Source organism: Anolis carolinensis, chromosome 1, assembly GCF_035594765.1.
Source record: "Anolis carolinensis isolate JA03-04 chromosome 1, rAnoCar3.1.pri, whole genome shotgun sequence".
Taxonomy (NCBI): Eukaryota; Metazoa; Chordata; class Lepidosauria; order Squamata; family Dactyloidae; genus Anolis; species Anolis carolinensis.
This window is the reverse complement of record NC_085841.1, coordinates 93,381,648-93,398,813: the sequence shown is the minus strand read 5'-3', so window position 1 is coordinate 93,398,813 and position 17,166 is coordinate 93,381,648. Positions and strand designations below refer to the sequence as shown.

Here is a 17,166-nt window from a genome sequence, read left to right as displayed (position 1 = left end):
TGCTGGAACAATACTTTCTCTGATTCCCAATCACTTAGAATACAGTGTTCCCTCACTACTTCGCAGTTCACTTTTTGCGGATTTGCTGTTTCACGGTTTTTCAGTAAACTCTAAAAGACTATTCTAAATCATAAAAAATTACAATTTACAGCCTAAGGAAAGGAGGAAGGAGAAACCAAAGGGAGAGAAAAGGAGCCCAAGCAGCAACAGGAGAAGGAGGTGATTTATCAACACATGATTAGTTGATAAAGACTTAAAATAGTGTATAACTACTAAAATAATGTATAAATATTAAAATAAATATAGCGTCCCTACTTTGCGAATTTTCACTATATAACACATCTCTATGCATTATTCTTCCAATTCTCTTTGGCCAGACAGTGCATGTTACAGCTTATACGTGCTAAAGGTAACTCAGTTAACAACAACAAAAACAACAACAACAAATTAAATGAATGGGTCATTCTCTCAATGGAGAAGGATGAGGAGACAATTCCCTTCATTTTCTAAACAAATTATCCTTTCCAGAAAACCAGGAAAGGAGGAAGGAGTTTGCCTTGCATAAAAAAAGAAGTATAGAAAGATAGAAGAAGAATAAGTGTACCACCATACGGTCAGGAAGTAATAAGGTATAATTTGGCACTATGTTTGAATTGCCCCCATCAATGGCACAGAAACAAAGAGGAGACTATGGAACAAAAACAGATTCAAATTAATCTGCAAACATATGAGCTGAAGAAAAAAGTCTAACTTATATTTGTTTCTATTTGTAATCATTTACAATAGGATCAATCAACAAAGAAAAACTACCTGAACTCTGTAGAGCTAGAGCACCAGGAGCAGTTGCAGCCACTTGTGAAAGAATTACTCCATAGCCAAACTTTTCACATCCACTGACCTGGTATAAACACATAATAGCCAACAGTAATTTCCAAGACACCCAAATACATCAGGTCAAAAGGAGAATCACAATTTATATGAAAAATGAACAGTAGTTTTCTTTAAACAGAATATCTTGTTTGCGTTTAGAGCAGCTAGGTCTACAATCAAATGTATGGATAAACCCTAAATAATCTCTATTCTCCAGCTTGGATCGTTACCTTGACGTGGTGCTGTGGCTTGAGTGCCTCGATGAAGCCCTGAGCTACAGGGCCACCCAAGACGGGAAGGTCATGGCAGAGAGGTCAGACCAAGCACGATCCCTGGGGAAGGTAATGGCAACAGACCCCAGTATTCTTGCCATGAAAACTACATGGATCAGTACAACCAGAGGAATGTCGGTATACCATCGGAAGATAGGACCCCCAGGTCGGAAGATGGTCAAAATGCTACTGGGGAGGAGCAGAGGATTAGTCCAAGTAGCCCCAGATGTGATGACGCAGTTAGCCCAAAGCCGAAAGGAAGGCTAACGGCTGACAGTGCTGGAGGTGAAAGACGAATCCGATGTTCTAGAGATCAACACACTATAGGAACCTGGAATGTAAGATCTATGAGCAAGGGCAAACTAGATGTGTTTATTGGTGAGATGTCAAGATTAAAGATAAACATTCTGGGAGTCAGTGAACTGAAATGGACTGGAATGGGGCCACTTCACAAAAGATGACCACCAGATCTACTACTGCGGACAAGAGGAACACCGAAGAAATTGAGTAGCCTTCATAGTTAATAATAAAGTTGCGAAAGCAGTAATTGGATACAACACCAAAAATGATAGAATGATCTCAATTCGAGTTAAAGGCAAGCCATTTAACATCACAGTGATCCAAACATACGCCCCAACCACAGCTGCTGAAGAAGCAGAATTAGATAAGTTCTACAAGGATATGCAGCACTTAGTGGATAACACACCAAAAAGAGACATTATTCTCATTACAGGAGATTGGAATGCTAAGGTGGGCAGTCAAATGATAACCAGGATCACAGGCAAGCATGGTCTGGGACAACAAAATGAAGCAGGACGTAGGCTGATAGAATTTTGCCAGGAAAACTCAATGTGCATAACACTCTCTTCCAACAACTTAAAAGACGGCTTTACACATGGACTTCACCAGATGGTCAACACCGAAATCAGATTGACTACATCCTTTGCAGCCAAAGGTGGCGGACATCCATCCAGTCGGTGAAAAGAAGACCTGGAGCTGACTGTAGTTCAGATCACGAACTTCTTATTACAAAATTTAGAATCAGACTAAAGAAAATGGGGAAAATACACAGACCAATTAGATATGATCACACAAATATTCTCAGTGAATATGCAGTGGAGGTGAAGAATAGATTTCAGGGATTAGATTTAATAAATAGAGTCCCAGAAGAACTATGGACAGAAGTCCACAACATTCTTCAGGAGGCAGCAATAAAGTACGTCCCAAAGAAAAAGAAAACCAAGAAGGCAAAATGGTTGTCTGCTGAGACACTGGAAGTAGCCCAAGAAAGAAGGAAGGCAAAAGGAAACAGCGATAAGGGGAGACATGCCCAACTAAATGCACAATTCCAGAGGTTAGCAAGGAGAGACAAGGAACTATTTTTGAACAAGCAATGCATGGAAGTGGAAGAAGACAGTAAGATAGAAAGGACAAGAGATCTCTACCAGAAAATCAGAAACATCGGAGGCAAATTTCAGGCAAAAATGGGCATGATCAAAAACAAAGATGGCAGGGACCTAACAGAAGCTGAAGAGATCAAGAAAAGGTGGCGAGAATATACAGAAGATCTGTATAGGAAGGATAATAATATACAGGATAGCTTTGACGGTGTGGTGAGTGAATTGGAACCAGACATCCTGAGGAGTGGAGTGGGCCTTAAGAAGCATTGCTAACAACAAGGCATCAGGAGACGACGGGATCCCAGCTGAGCTGTTTAAAATCTTGGAAGGTGATGCTGTCAAGGTGATGCATGCCATATGGGCCCGGGCTGTGGCGCAGGGGGGAGAGCAAGCCAGTGCAATTAACTGCAATGAATCACTCTGACCAGGAGGTCATGAGTTCGAGCCCCGCTCGGAGCCTATGTTTGTTTGTCTTTGTTCTATGTTAAAAGGCATTGAATGTTTGCCTATATGTGTAATGTGATCCGCCCTGAGTCCCCTTCGGGGTGAGAAGGGCGGAATATAAATGCTGTAAATAAATAAATAAATAAATAAATATGGAAAACACAAGATTGGCCATCAGATTGGAAAAATGCAGATGATACCACTCTGATAGCTGAAAGTGAGGAAGAGCTGAGGAACCTTATCACCAAGGTGAAAGAAGAAAGTGCAAAAGCTGGGTTGCAGTTAAACGTCAAGAAAACCAAGATCATGGCAACTACACCTACTGATAACTGGCAAATAGAAGGAGAAAACGTGGAGGCAGTGACAGACTTTATATTTCTAGGCAGGAAGATCACTGCAGATGCAGACTGTAGCCAGGAAATCAGAAGACGTTTACTTCTTGGGAGGAGAGCAATGGCCAACCTTGACAAAATAGTGAAGAGCAGAGACATCACACTGGCAACAAAGGTCCACATAGTCAAAGCAATGGTATTCCCCATAGTAACCTATGGATACGAGAGCTGGGCCATAAGGAAGGCTGAGCGAAGGAAGACAGACACTTTTGAACTCGTGCTGGAGGAAAATCCTGAGAGTGCCTTGGACCACAAGAAGATCCAACCAGTCCATCCTCCAGGAAATAATGCCCGGCTGCTCACTGGAGGGAAGGATATTAGAGGCAAAGCTGAAGTATTTTGGCCACATCATGAGGAGACAGGAAAGCTTGGAAAAGATCACAATGCTGGGAAAGATGAAAGGAAAAAGGAAGAGAGGCCGACCAACGGCAAGATGGATGGACTGTATCCTTGAAGTGACTGGCTTGACCTTGAAGGAACTGGGGGCGGCGACGGCCGACAGGGAGCTCTGGCGTGGACTGGTCCATGAGGTCATGAAGATTCAGAGACGACTAAACGACTGAGCAGCAGCAATCTCTATTTATTAGCTTGTGATGTGGACAGTAAAGATTCTTCAGGCGATGCAAGAAATGAAAACAATACTTTCTGACTTAATCTTTGCATTAGAAAATGGTTACATTTACCTGGAGATTTTTTGTGAACCTGTTAAACATGTACGTCACACATTCATTGACAGTTCCTGTGTTTTGCAGCAGCAATAGCCCTTTTGGTGTAGAAGCAAAATTAAGCAAATCATCCAACAGTGTCTCTTCCAATACAATGCTGGAAACAAAACAACAACATAAACCAATCATGAAAATCAACAAAAGCAAAACAGCAACCCACCATAACTGACAAGGGAAAAGCACTTTTTAAGATTCCATGTTTGCGTTTTCCCTTCTTCCACTATTTATTTATTTATTTATTTATTTATTTATTTATTTATTTTTCAAACTTATATGCCGCCACTCCCCTAGGGTTCGGAGCAGCTTACAAGAACCGGCTAAAATCAACAATTTAAAAAACATCTTAAAAAACATCTTTAAAAAAACATCTTAAAAACATCCTAAAGATTTCATTATATCTAAGACATATGTTGATTTAGTAGCATATAACATATGTTATTAACATTTCAGTTCAATATTGCCTGTGTTGCCCAGTTTACCATATGGTTGCAATTAATTCATTTAGCAAATCTGTATATGTATATGCTATTTCAAATACAGCTGCCAAGTTCTGAAGGCAGAAAGTTCCTTTTTTAGATGTAGCATATTTGATAACTGTATGGAAAGATAGATACAGAATATCCCATATCTTTGGAATGAAATGACAAAACAATATGGAAAGCAGCTTAGGATATACTGAAACCATACTGAAACTGTCAAATATTGATCTCTGCAAGAAAATTGCTACATTGTACAATGGTTGTAGGCATTAGCACTACAATATCTGGACGTTAGCAAATACAATACATGGATTAAATTACAAATGTCATGTATGTACTGAAACTCAAAATCCATTAATACAGTTTACCTCTCTTCTGTGAGACGTAAATTCTGTATTGTTACTATTGCTGGGTGCCTAACATGGAGTATTCTTGGCATGATTTGTTCAGAGGAGGGTTGCTTTTGCCTTCCCTCCAAAGCTGAGAAACTGTGACTTGCCCAAGATCACCCAGTAAGTTTCCATAGCTGAGAGGCTAACCTAGGTTGTATTGGAACTAAGGGTGTGCAATTCGGTTAAATCCCAGTGGTTTTTGGTGTCTTTATTTCTGGTGTCTTTCCATTTTTCAGGAGCTTCCCAAATTCAGGAGGATTAAAATCTGTTTTTCAATCTAGGAACTGAAAGATGCAGGAAGATCTGCCTATTGGCAGCAATGGGAAATTTATGAGGTCCTCCTTTGTCATTTTTAGGGCATTGGTCTTAGGAAACCCCCCTCTCTGAGATCATTTCTCCTTATATAGTTCAGTAAGACCTGGATTAAAGGCATCAAATTTAAGAAACCACCCTTTCTGGGATCGTTTGCCCTCAATACCCTTTCAATGAAGCTGAGTTAAACACCTATTTCAATGAGAGCCACATCACTTGAAGGAGAATTAGCCATTCTTTTAAAAAGATATAAATTACCTCCTCATTTTATGGCAGCATTAGAAATGGTAAGGTACCTCTACCCCACTTTTGAAGCTTGCCTCATGTAAAGGGCACAATCGGTGGCAGTCAAAAAGCAAGCCAAGCCATGCAGAGCTGCGAGTGGCACTAAGAATTTAGATCACCAATCTAGCTTGCTTGCAACAGAAAAATGGAAGCCCGCTTAAAGGACAGCCCTAACTGGCACTGTAGAATTAATGCTGTTGAATTACTTTAAATGTCATGGCTCAATGCTAAAGAATTGTGAGAGTTGTAGCTTTACAAGGTCTCTAGCGTTCTCTTCTACAAAGTGATAGTGTCTTGCCAAACCACAACTCCAAAGAATCCCTGAAGTTTCCATTTTAACCAAAGCATTTAAAGCATTTTTTGTATACATGAAAAGATACTGAATGTAAACTTTATATTTCATAATGAACATTTTAAAAATTATCTATAAACAATGACTTGTATTTCTTTTTAGAAGTCATCATTTTAAACAAGATATTAAAAACAAAGTTGTTTTGCAGCGTGACATCAAATACTCATTTTGTCAGTAGATGCTGACATTACAAAAATCAAAAAAGAAAAATTATTTATAAAATGATTTCATTAACATAGGAGTGGGGAGGATACTAAGGCCCTTTCTCCATGTGAATGTTTGTCTTGTATACACACGTGTACACACTCGTACACAAACACACTTAGTTCACAGTACCCAGTGGGGTTTGGTTTCAGAAACTTAGGATCCCAAAATCCATGGAGGATCAAAATCAAATGGGAACTGTGTAGCTCTCCAGATAGGGAACACTGTTGAGACCTATGGTCCAATGCCACCTGGAGGTCGAACATAATTCTCATCTCTGAATTAGTCAAAACAATATTATATTGTGATCCCCCATTTAGAAAAATAACTACACAAAAGCTTTGTCAAAATAATTCTCAAATTGTAAATGTTATATAAATCCTATAATCTTTTAAAGCACGTGATAGATAGATTAACATAATGTTTTTAAGCATGAGAGAGAGAGAGAGAGAGAGAGAGGGAGGAAGGGAGGGAGAGGGAGAAAGAAGGGGAGGATAAACATAACAGAGGTTCTTACAAGTTCTGTGACCATTGGCTTACAGATGTAGAACAATCTGCCCCAGTTACAGGAGTAGGAATTCTCTCTGAAATCAAACTAGTCTGTCAAAGTGTAAAACAAAGAGAAGAAACTGAGACTGATCACAATATCAACAAAGTATTATTAATTACACTGATCAATGATAAAGCTTTAGAATAGAACTTCTTACGGGCAAGGCAAAGTTATTCACTGAAAGAGGAACTAGGACCACAAGCATTCTGGAAACATGTAATAGCCAAGAAGCACTGGACTTTTATGACGAATGAAAACTAACTAATGCTTACCACATTCTTGTAAGCTTCCAGTATCTATTTAGGGCCCTTTCACACAATATAAATTAGCAAATTCCTACCTGGGTTTCATAGCAGCATTATTTTATCATAGTTTATGGACACTGTATGTGTCTATTTTAAGGTACCTGCTCCCTTTCCAAATCCAAGTAATAATTGGTCATGCCTAATTAAAATGGTAGCACACATTTAATGTGCCATTTCTACCATGAAGTTATACCACAGCATTATTTAAGTATGTAAAGTGCCATTCATATGGGTGCAGATACACCCCTTATATTCTTTCCACAGTCTTTGATATAGCAAAGGTGAGAATACCTTTTTCCAAGCCTCAGCAATAGATCGATGCAAACGATAAAGTTGCAACACCTCCAATCCTTCACAGGTACTGTACATCTGGCGGCATACAAAGATGAAAGCGCCTTTGAGGACTGGCAACATCTCAGAACCAGACAAAACAGAAATGTCTTCATCAAGAAGCTTCTTTGTAAACTGAACGATTGTATGGGCACCCCTATGGCTACAAACAATGCAAAAATTCAAAAATGATGTTTTATTGACTTGGCAGAACTGTTATAAAGAAAGACAATTTCAATTCCTATCATTATAGCTTCTCTAAGAACTTTCCAGTAAGATGAAAGCCAACAGTGTTTAATAAGGTATGTTCTTACCTAGTAACCTCCACACTAGGATTCTCTCCTCCATAAAGAAGCAGTGAAAGGCCCTCATCTACAGCAGCAATTCTTGCTAAAATATCAGCTATATGTATCAGAGTGGTTTCTGAACAATTCAGATGCACCTGCACATATTTAAAAAGTTTGAAAATAAGTGTTTTGTGATCCTATCATCTACAAGCCCAATGTAATAACAGGCAAATTAATAAAACAACGAAATTCCTACACTGTAATTCATATTACAGTAGAGTCTCGGTTATCTGACATAAACGGGTGGGCACAATGTCGGATAAGTGAAACTGTTGGATAATAGGGATAGGCCTCCCCTTGCTCACCTGCCCTACCTCGCTCCCTCACTCACTGCAGCCTACCCTCCCTCTCTCTCACTGGCCTCTTAGCAAGGGAGAAGGAGAGGGAAAAAGAAGGCAGGTGAGTGAGTGAGTGAGAGAGAGAGGGAGGGAGGAAGGGCAGGCTATAAAAGCAACAGCAGTGGCAGAAAGAGGAACCTGGAAGAGGCAGTCAGGCTCCTGCTTCTAATGCCGCTGTTGACTTTGCAGCCTGCCCTCCTTCCCTCTCTCATTCATCAATCGGGTCTTAGAGAGGAGGGAGAGGGGAAAAGAAGGCAGGTGAGTGAGTGAGTGAGAAAGGGAGGGAGGGCAGGCTGCAAAGGCGATGGCGAAGCAGGCGCCTGCTTCTAGCTGTCGACTGCAGCCTGTCTCCCTCCCTCTCTCACTCATCGGCCGGGTCTTAGCAAGTAGGACGGAGAGGGAAAAAGAGGGCAGGTGAATGAGTGTGTGAGAGAGGGAGAGAGGGCAGACTACAAAGGCAACAGCGGCGGCAAAAAGAGGAGCCTGGAAGAGGAGGCTACCGCTTCTACTACTGCTATCGCCTTTGCAGCCTGTCTCCCTCTCTTACTAACTCACCCACCTTCTTTTTCCCTCTCCCTCCTCCTCGCTAAGACCCGTCGGATAATCCGGAGTGTCAGATGAGCAGAGGTCGGGAAACTAGAACTCTACTGTATATGCATAGTGCAGTCAACTTTTGACATGGGCTGGATCTGCAGCTTCTCAAAGCAGAAAGCCAATATACTAGATATTATCAAGTGTAGTGCAGGGTGATTTTTTGTTGATTCTTTTCCTGACTGGTAGCTCCTTGTACTCCACCAATATCTGTTCTAGAGGGTTGGGGAACCTTCTGCAACAGTGTTGGGTAATGGGTATACAAAGGAGGATGAAGATGGAAAGCGAATAAGCAAAAATAGCTTCTTCCAGAGGAACTGCATTCTTCTCAAAGGAACCAGAATCTCTGCTGGAACCAATTTAATCATGTGAAAAGGAGACATCTCCTCAGCTTAAAAAAAAGAGGCCAATATGTTCTATTTCACTTTACACTGCAAAGATTCATTAAAAGTTGGGTGGTCTTGATTGTTGTGTGTGACTGCAAATACTTGTTTGAAGTTTATCAAAAGCTTAATCCCAGTTCCACAAATGTTTTCTTTTCTTGGAAAGACACAGTCACAGGTAACCTTAATCTCTGGACATAAAAATATACCTGGAGTAGGCAACTGTAGTGATATTGGGAGTTAATTAATGATACTGATGTTCTGGCATGAAGATTATTGTGGAGATCACAACAGTACATTTTTAGCAAAATTTAAGCTTCAAATAAATATATAAGGCACTTCAAGTTTTTACTTTCAAGTTTTGCACAGTGTGCGGGGGGATATTTTGCTATATTGTGGCATAGAAAGGTGTGAAAAATCAAGCCATCAAATTCTGGTAATTTGAAGACACTTAAATGGATTTTGACTCCTGTCCCCAAATTTTAACAACCTTATGGTATTGGGGCCAGGGAGAGGGAACCTGAGGAGGGTGGGGAACACATAACTCATGGTAACATTTTTCCTATCCCAGTTCCAACTACATGAATCAGAACAAAATAATTCAAAACATACTTTTTTACCCTAAATTTTATCTCAATTTACTTGAAAGAAATACAACAAACCTCTGTTCCATTCAGTAAATAATGTATTGGTTGAAGAAGTGCTTCCATTACTGTATTAGTATACAGACATTCAGTTGCACATTCTTTGCGATCACAAAGAATTCTTAACACATCAGTAATGAGGCCAGCTGGAAAATAATTGCCTGACAAATTTTTAAAAAATACTTATTTTTAAAAAAGCAGTGAACAACTGTGTGATAGATGCAGAAGACAAAGAAAAGCAAAGAAACTAAAGTTATCCACCCCCTTATCAAACTTTACCTTAAATCCCCGCCAGATGTCAAGAGCTATTCTATCTTCATAGTATATACATAATTATCTAACTGTCTAATGACACAGAGCAAATGAATAAACATGAATGGGGAGAAATGCATATTCACAGAGCAATGAATAACAGAGCAAATAAAAAGGACAATGTTACCTGAATGCACAGTAAGGGTCTTTGGGCAATTTGGTGAGCAATAGATAAGACGAGTAAATAATATGACAAGGTCCGTCAGAGACATCAAATCTATTAAAATCAGAATGGGGAAAAGCATCTTGAAAATGCATGCTATTTATATTTTAATCAGCAACAATACAGAAACAGTATTTATGAATGTATTTAAGTTAAACTGTTCTTGCTTCCTGCAGCTTCACAGAGTGAAATCATTATTTTAATCACCGATATGTAATTACTAGGGTAGAGTTATTCCTTTAAAAAAAGGTTTTGTCAGGTTGATGGTTTCAGTGCTACACATAATTTAAACCAAAGGTTTTGTATGTTTGTTTTTGTCTGTATGTCAATATATTATAGCATCTTCAAGAGAATGATGTCACAACAGAACAAGTTATCACTGGGGCATAATGCCACCTAGATATAATTTTTAATGAGGATTCTCTTACATTTGTAGATACAGTAGAGCCCCGCTTAACCGAGTTAAACGGGCGGGCCCAATCTTAGATAACTGAATTTAATAGATAATAGGGGAGGCTATTATCCAAGCCGGGGGCTTGGCCAGGCCGTGGAGAAGGTGCCTCGAGGGAGGGAGGCAGGCTCCGGAGGAAGTTCCAATGCAAGATTTCTTCCCCCCATGCCTTCCTTGTTTACCTTTGAGGAACTCAAAGGCTCCCACCAGCTGCTTTGAGGCAGCGGATGGCAGAGCGGGCTCCATGCAGAAGAGGGCGCAGAGCTGCAAGGAGGCCCAAGAGGAAGCCGCCGCCGCTATGCTCATGGCTGCCTCTGCTTTCCCCTCCGCTACCACCTCCTCCTTCACATCTTCCAGCCGGTGGAAGAGGGAGAAAAAAGTCCTCCTCCCTCTCCCTCTCCTTCTCTCGAGCTGTGGTGGTGGCGGGTTCCTCTCAGGCTTCCTTGCAGCTCTGCGCCCTCTTAGAGCCCGCCCTGCCGGCCGCCGCCTAAGAGCAGCTAATGGGAGCCTTTGAGCTCCTCAAAGGTAAACAAGGAATGGGTGAGGGGAAGAAATATTGCATTGGAACTTCCTCTGGCGCCTCAGATAATGTAGATGCTCGGATTAACGGAGCTCGGTTCAGCAGGGTTCTACTGTATAACATTTTCGAGCATTCCAACACTGTAATTTCTTTTTATATAAGCTAACAAGTATTTTCAGTTTTAAATGTACCCTAATCATTGGTTTACCTCTCTATAATTTTTTTTAAAAAATCTCTTTGGCTCACCATTGTTTAAATTGTTCTGTTGTCTACATTAAAAATTCTAAAGTTGTAAAAGCTGCTAATGCAGAAGGCCTATTTATGGCAAATTCTAACTGTATTCCTTGAAAAAGGTTTGACATTTTATTAACTTCATAAACAGTCAATCCACTTTCCATAGGTTACTATATTACTATTTATTTATTTATTTACAGCATTTATATCCCGCCCTTCTCACCCAAAGGCACACAGGGTGGCTTACACAATTGTCAACAATTCGATGCTGACACATAGTTAAAATCATAACAATATATAAAATCCATTAAAAACAATACAATATAAAATATAATACATATGGTTAAATCCGTTCATCCACAATCCTCATGCTTTATCCATAAAACAGTCCAGATTGTCTTTGTCGTTTATTCGTTAAAAGCCTGAGCACATAGCCATGTTTTTAGGTCTCTTCTAAAGCTCAAAAGGGTTGGGGCTTGTTGTATATCTCTGGGGAGGGTGTTCCACAGCCGGGTAGCCACCACCGAAAAGGCCCTGTCCCTCGTTCCCGTCAGCCGCACTTGCGAGGCAGGCAGGACCGAGAGCAGGGCTTCACCAGATGACCTAAGGGATCTTCCTGGCTCATAGGAGGAGATACGTTCGAACAAGTAGATTGGGCCTATTTCCGTATCAACCAATGTAGGGCTACTTATCTTATGTAGTATTTGAGTTAAATGAAGTTTCAAAATATGTAGTTAACCTACCCATTTTTGTAAAACTGAACCTTGAGATATAACTATATTTTTGTCATTTAATATTTATTAATGTTAGGCTGGATTGGTATAGATAGAAACAAAATAGGATAGATTTTGAAGTATAACCATTTAAGGAGTGCAATTCTATTTAATAAAATCATTTTCAGTTGACAATTCCTTCAATTTCATTTGAATCCATTTATTATAGTGTTATAATTTCTAGGTACACTTTGCTTTAAAACTTCAGTTTTTAAGAGTCCAAAATAATGAAAGTTGCTAAAATAGAAAAAAACTCATTTGTTGCCATTTTTGTTGTTCTATGTTACAATTTAAACAAAAAATCCTGATTTTGTATAATTTAACATTCAATTACTATGGATTTACTTCAAATAAATTGAGGAACGGTATAATTTCAGGAAATGCTTCTTCTGTATTAAGTAGATATGTACAGTAACATATATGCAAATAGACTAATATTACGAGTTGTATTATAGATTTTTACATTTTTTTGTAATATTATTTTATCTAATTAGATTTGTTAGTGGTTTTATTGTTATTGTAAATGGAAGAGAGTGGGCAATTTTGCCTTATTCCGTTTAGGAGTGCATTAGCCACAAAATTCAATTCACTAACACCCATGTTTTAGATCCTGTGTGGAATATTTCCAATAATGTAACAAAATATTGTCCAAGATGTAATTTTCTTAAGACACCAAGGGTGCATAGACTGGAGAAATATTGCAGTTTGACACCACTTTAACTACAATAGCTCAATGTTATGGAATTCTGGGAGTTGTAATTTAGTGAGGCAATAGCACTCCTTGGCACAGGAGCCTCAAGATTGTGTAAAACTACAACTCGCAGGATTCCATAACATTGAGCCATGGCAGTTAAGGTGGTGTCAAACTGTATTGATTCTACAATCTAGATGCAACCCAAGAAAGTGGGATGGTTCCAATCTGAGTGCCTATAGATGTTACTGCATTTTGAAAAAGTTATTATGTAAAACATAATAAAGCCAACTTGATCTAATTGTATATACAGTAGAGTCTCACTTATCCAACGTTCTGGATTATCCAACGCATTTTTGTAGTCAATGTTTTCAAAACATCGTGATATTTTGGTGCTAAATTCGTAAATACAGTAATTACTACATAGCATTACTGCATATTGAACTACTTTTTCTGTCAAATTTGTTGTATAACATGATGTTTTGGTGCTTAATTTGTAAAATCATAACCTAATTTGATGCTTAATAGGCTTTTCCTTAATGCCTCCTTATTATCCAACATATTCACTTATCCAACGTTCTGCCGGCCCGTTTATGTTGGATAAGTGAGACTCTACTGTAATTGCAAATAAACTGTTTCTGTTTTCTAAAACTACTTTTAGAATTTTATAATCATGACAATAATGTAACTGGATGATATGCAAATACATTCTGATTATCTTCTCCTAGTTAAGCTAGTTTCAATTCTATTTTCCTTTCATCTTTCTAGAATAAGCCGTCCTATCAAAACATGATTACCGTATATACTCGTAAATAAGCCGAGTTTTTCAGCCCTTATTTATGAGCTGAAAAAGCCTCCCCCGGCTTATAATCGGGTCAATGTCAAGGCCAGCAAGAGAGCCTGCAGGCTACTGTTTGCAATATGTGATCTATTTCTCTCTTCTTCCTTATCAGTGTGTTTTCTTTTACAAAGCCTCCCTCGCTCTTAATCAAGGCAATGTTTTGAAAAGAGAAAGACACCCTTGCAAGTCAGGAAGAAGAAATATATATATATATTCATTAATCTTATGAAAGCATTTTCCCCTGAAATATTTGTTAAACTCTCCTACAGATATATAGGCATTAACCCCTTGCAAGCTTTTGCCATCTCTATGTACCTTTATATGTGTATCTATCTATATGCATTAATTTTATATATGAATTTCCCCTCATATGTTTGCAGATCTTTGCAAATCCTTTATACATATAGATCCATGTACCTGTGTATCTGTAGCCATACATATACATTATTTTTATATATGAATTTATCCTCATATGTTTGCATGTCTCTGCAAATATCTATATAAAGAGAGATGTCTGGATAGATATGAATATATTCTTACCTACCTATATATAGGGCTTGCAAATATTACAGGGGGAAATGAACACACAAATATATATAAACATGTCTAGATAGATATGAATATATATATATACTAGCTGTGCCCGGCCATGCGTTGCTGTGGCGAAGTATGGTGGTATGGGAAATAAAGTTTTGAGGAATTGGTGGTAGTTAAGGTAAAGGGTAAACGTTTTCCCCTGACATTACGTCCAGTCATGTCTGACTTTGGGGGTTGGTACTCATCTCCATTTCTAAGCCGAAGAGCCGGCGTTGTCCGTAGACTCCTCCAAGGTCATGTGGGATGACTGCATGGAGCACCGTTACCTTCCCGCCGGAGCAGTACCTATTGATGAACTCACATTTGCATGTTTTCGAACTTCTGGGTTGGCAGAAGCTGGGGCTAACAGTGAGGGCTCATTCTGGTCCCCCAATTCAAACCTGCGGCCTTTCGGTCCAGAAGTTCAGCAGCTCAGCGCTTTAACACGCTGCGCCATGAGGGAATATTATTTCCTAAAGTTTGTGAATATACAATATTTCTGATTGATTTTTTTTGTCTGTTGGAGGCAAGTATGAATGCTGCAATTAGGCAAAATGATTAGCATATAATGGCCTTGCAGCTTTAAAGCCTGGCTGTTTCCTCCCTGAGTGAATTTTTTGTTGGGAGGTGTTAGCTGGCCCTGATTGTTTCCTGTCTGGAATTCCACTGTTTTCAGGGTGGTGTTGTTTGGGATATTTTATGTGCTTCTACTGTCTGTGGCCCTGAGAAAACAGGATTTGCCAGACTTTGATGATGGGAATACTTTGTTGGGAGGTGTTAGCTGGCCCTGATTGTTTCCTGTGTGGAATTCCCTTTTTCAGAGTGTTGTTCTTTATTTAGTGTTCTGATTTTAGAGATTGTATTGTTCTGTTTTATTATACCACATTAATTTTTATATATTCTGATTTTAGTGTTTTTGAATACTTGGAGCCAGATTGTATTCATTTTCACGGTTGACCGCAACACAATAATAATAATAATAATAATAGTAATAATAATGACTTTGGTAATACACAATGCTTCACTCCCTTCTCAGCTTCTTTTCTGTTAGAATCCTTTCTTGGGAGGTGTTAGCTGGACCTGATTGTTTCCTTTGTGGAATGTCCAATTTCCCTGCTTTCAGAGTGTTGCTCTTTATTTACTGTCCTGGTTTTAGAGATTATATTGTTCTGCATTATTCTATCCCAGTAATTATTTCATATTAAAGTAGAATCTCACTTATCCAACATTCGCTTATACAATGTTCTGGATTATCCAACGCAGTCTGCCTTTTCGTAATCAATGTTTTTGTAGTCAGTGTTTTAAATTCATTGTGATATTTTAGTGGTAAATTTGTAAATACAGTACAGTAGAGTCTCACTTATCCAACATAAACGGGCCGGCAGAATGTTGGATAAGCGAATATGTTGGATAATAAGGAGGCATTAAGGAAAAGCCTATTAAACATCAAATTAGGTTATGATTTTACAAATGAAGCACCAAAACATCATGTTAGACAACAAATTTGACAGAAAAAGTAGTTCAATATGCAGTAATGCTATGTAGTAATTACTGTATTTATGAATTTAGCACCAAAATATCACGATATATTGAAAACATTGACTACAAAAATGCGTTGGATAATCCAGAACATTGGATAAGCGAGTGTTGGATAAGTGAGACTCTACTGTAATTACTACATAACATTACTGCGCATGGAACTACTTTTTCTGTCAAATTTGTTGTATAATATGATGTTTTGGTGCTTAATTTGTATAACGATTACCTAATTTGATGTTTAATCGGCTTTTCCTGAATCCCTTCTTATTATCCAACATATTCACTTATCCTGCCGGCCTGTTTATGTTGGATAAGTGAGATTCTACTGTATATTGATAATCTTATATTATCTGCTTAGAACTGGATTATATGAGGCCCCTTCTTCACAGCTGTATAAAATGCACACTGAAGTGGATTATATGGCAGTGTGGAGTCAAGATAATCCAGTGCAAAACAGATAATATAAGATTATAAATGGGTTATATAGCTGTGTGGAAGGGCTTGAGTGTACACTGCCATATAATCCAGTGCAAATTAGATAATCTGTGGAAGAGATCTAAGTGAGGCCTAAGTCTGCCTGTCCCCTGGGCTGAGTTGGTTGCTAGGAGACCAAGTGGGCAGAGATTAGTCCTCTAACTGGCAGCAATTGGATGAAAACAATTATTCCTTTCCCTTTAATTAGGACGTTATTTTTCTCTTCTTTTTGTTGTATCAACCTAGAGGCGTGGATGATGGGTTGTGTTGTCAAATTTCGAGGTTGGGGGGCCTGTAGTTTTGTTGTTTTGTTGGTCACCGTGATGTCATCACTCATTTATATATATATATATATATATGTATAGGGCTTACAAATATTGTAGAGGAAATGCACACACACACACACACACACAGGGGATTTGCAAACGTTTCAGGGCGAAATGTATATGTGAAATTAGTATCTATAATTATAGATCTATATCTAGCTCTGCATTGTTTATATAAGCATTGAATGTTTGCCTGTTACTATGTTGGAAGTCAGCCTGAGTCCCCATGGGGAGATAGGGTGGGATCCAAATGAAGTTTTTATTATTATTATTATTATTATTATTATTATTATTATTATTATTATTATTATTATTATTAGGTTATTGTTGATACCATATTGTTTTTGTTGCCCCTACCTTTCCACTTATAGAGCTAGTTTATTGTTTTTCTTTGAAATACAGTAAATCTTCAAAAACATTTAACCTACTAATGCCTCGATTAATGAAATTTTGGTATCTATATTTATTTTGAAATTTACTGCAGTTCCCACCCTCGGCTTATACTCGAGTCAATAAGTTATCCCAGTTTTTTTGTGGTAAAATTAGGTGCCTTGGCTTATACTCGGGTCGGCTTATACTCAAGTATATACGGTATATAGCAGGGGTCCCCAAACTAAGGCCCGGGGGCCGGATGCGGCCCATCGAAGCCAT

The 17,166-nt window shown here is 38.7% G+C and overlaps 1 protein-coding gene across 8 annotated transcripts in view; it reads right to left on the bottom strand.

The window, feature by feature from the left end:
• Positions 1-17,166, bottom strand: part of tbc1d32 (TBC1 domain family member 32) — a 129,916-nt gene that overhangs the window by 91,824 nt on the left and 20,926 nt on the right. For 7 of the 8 annotated variants that reach the window (XR_010005710.1, XM_062979349.1, XM_062979339.1 and 4 more), the window contains 7 exons: positions 10,055-10,144; positions 9,634-9,776; positions 7,627-7,754; positions 7,274-7,475; positions 6,645-6,727; positions 4,062-4,200; positions 811-898 (listed from right to left, as the gene is read on the bottom strand). Coding sequence is in view for 7 of the 8 variants with exons in the window: in XM_062979349.1 (XP_062835419.1) it covers positions 811-898; positions 4,062-4,200; positions 6,645-6,727; positions 7,274-7,475; positions 7,627-7,754; positions 9,634-9,776; positions 10,055-10,144 (873 nt within the window). In the remaining variant the exon portion in view is untranslated. The remainder of the gene's footprint in view (positions 1-810; positions 899-4,061; positions 4,201-6,644; positions 6,728-7,273; positions 7,476-7,626; positions 7,755-9,633; positions 9,777-10,054; positions 10,145-17,166) is intronic. The other variant, XM_062979344.1, reaches the window with a different exon arrangement.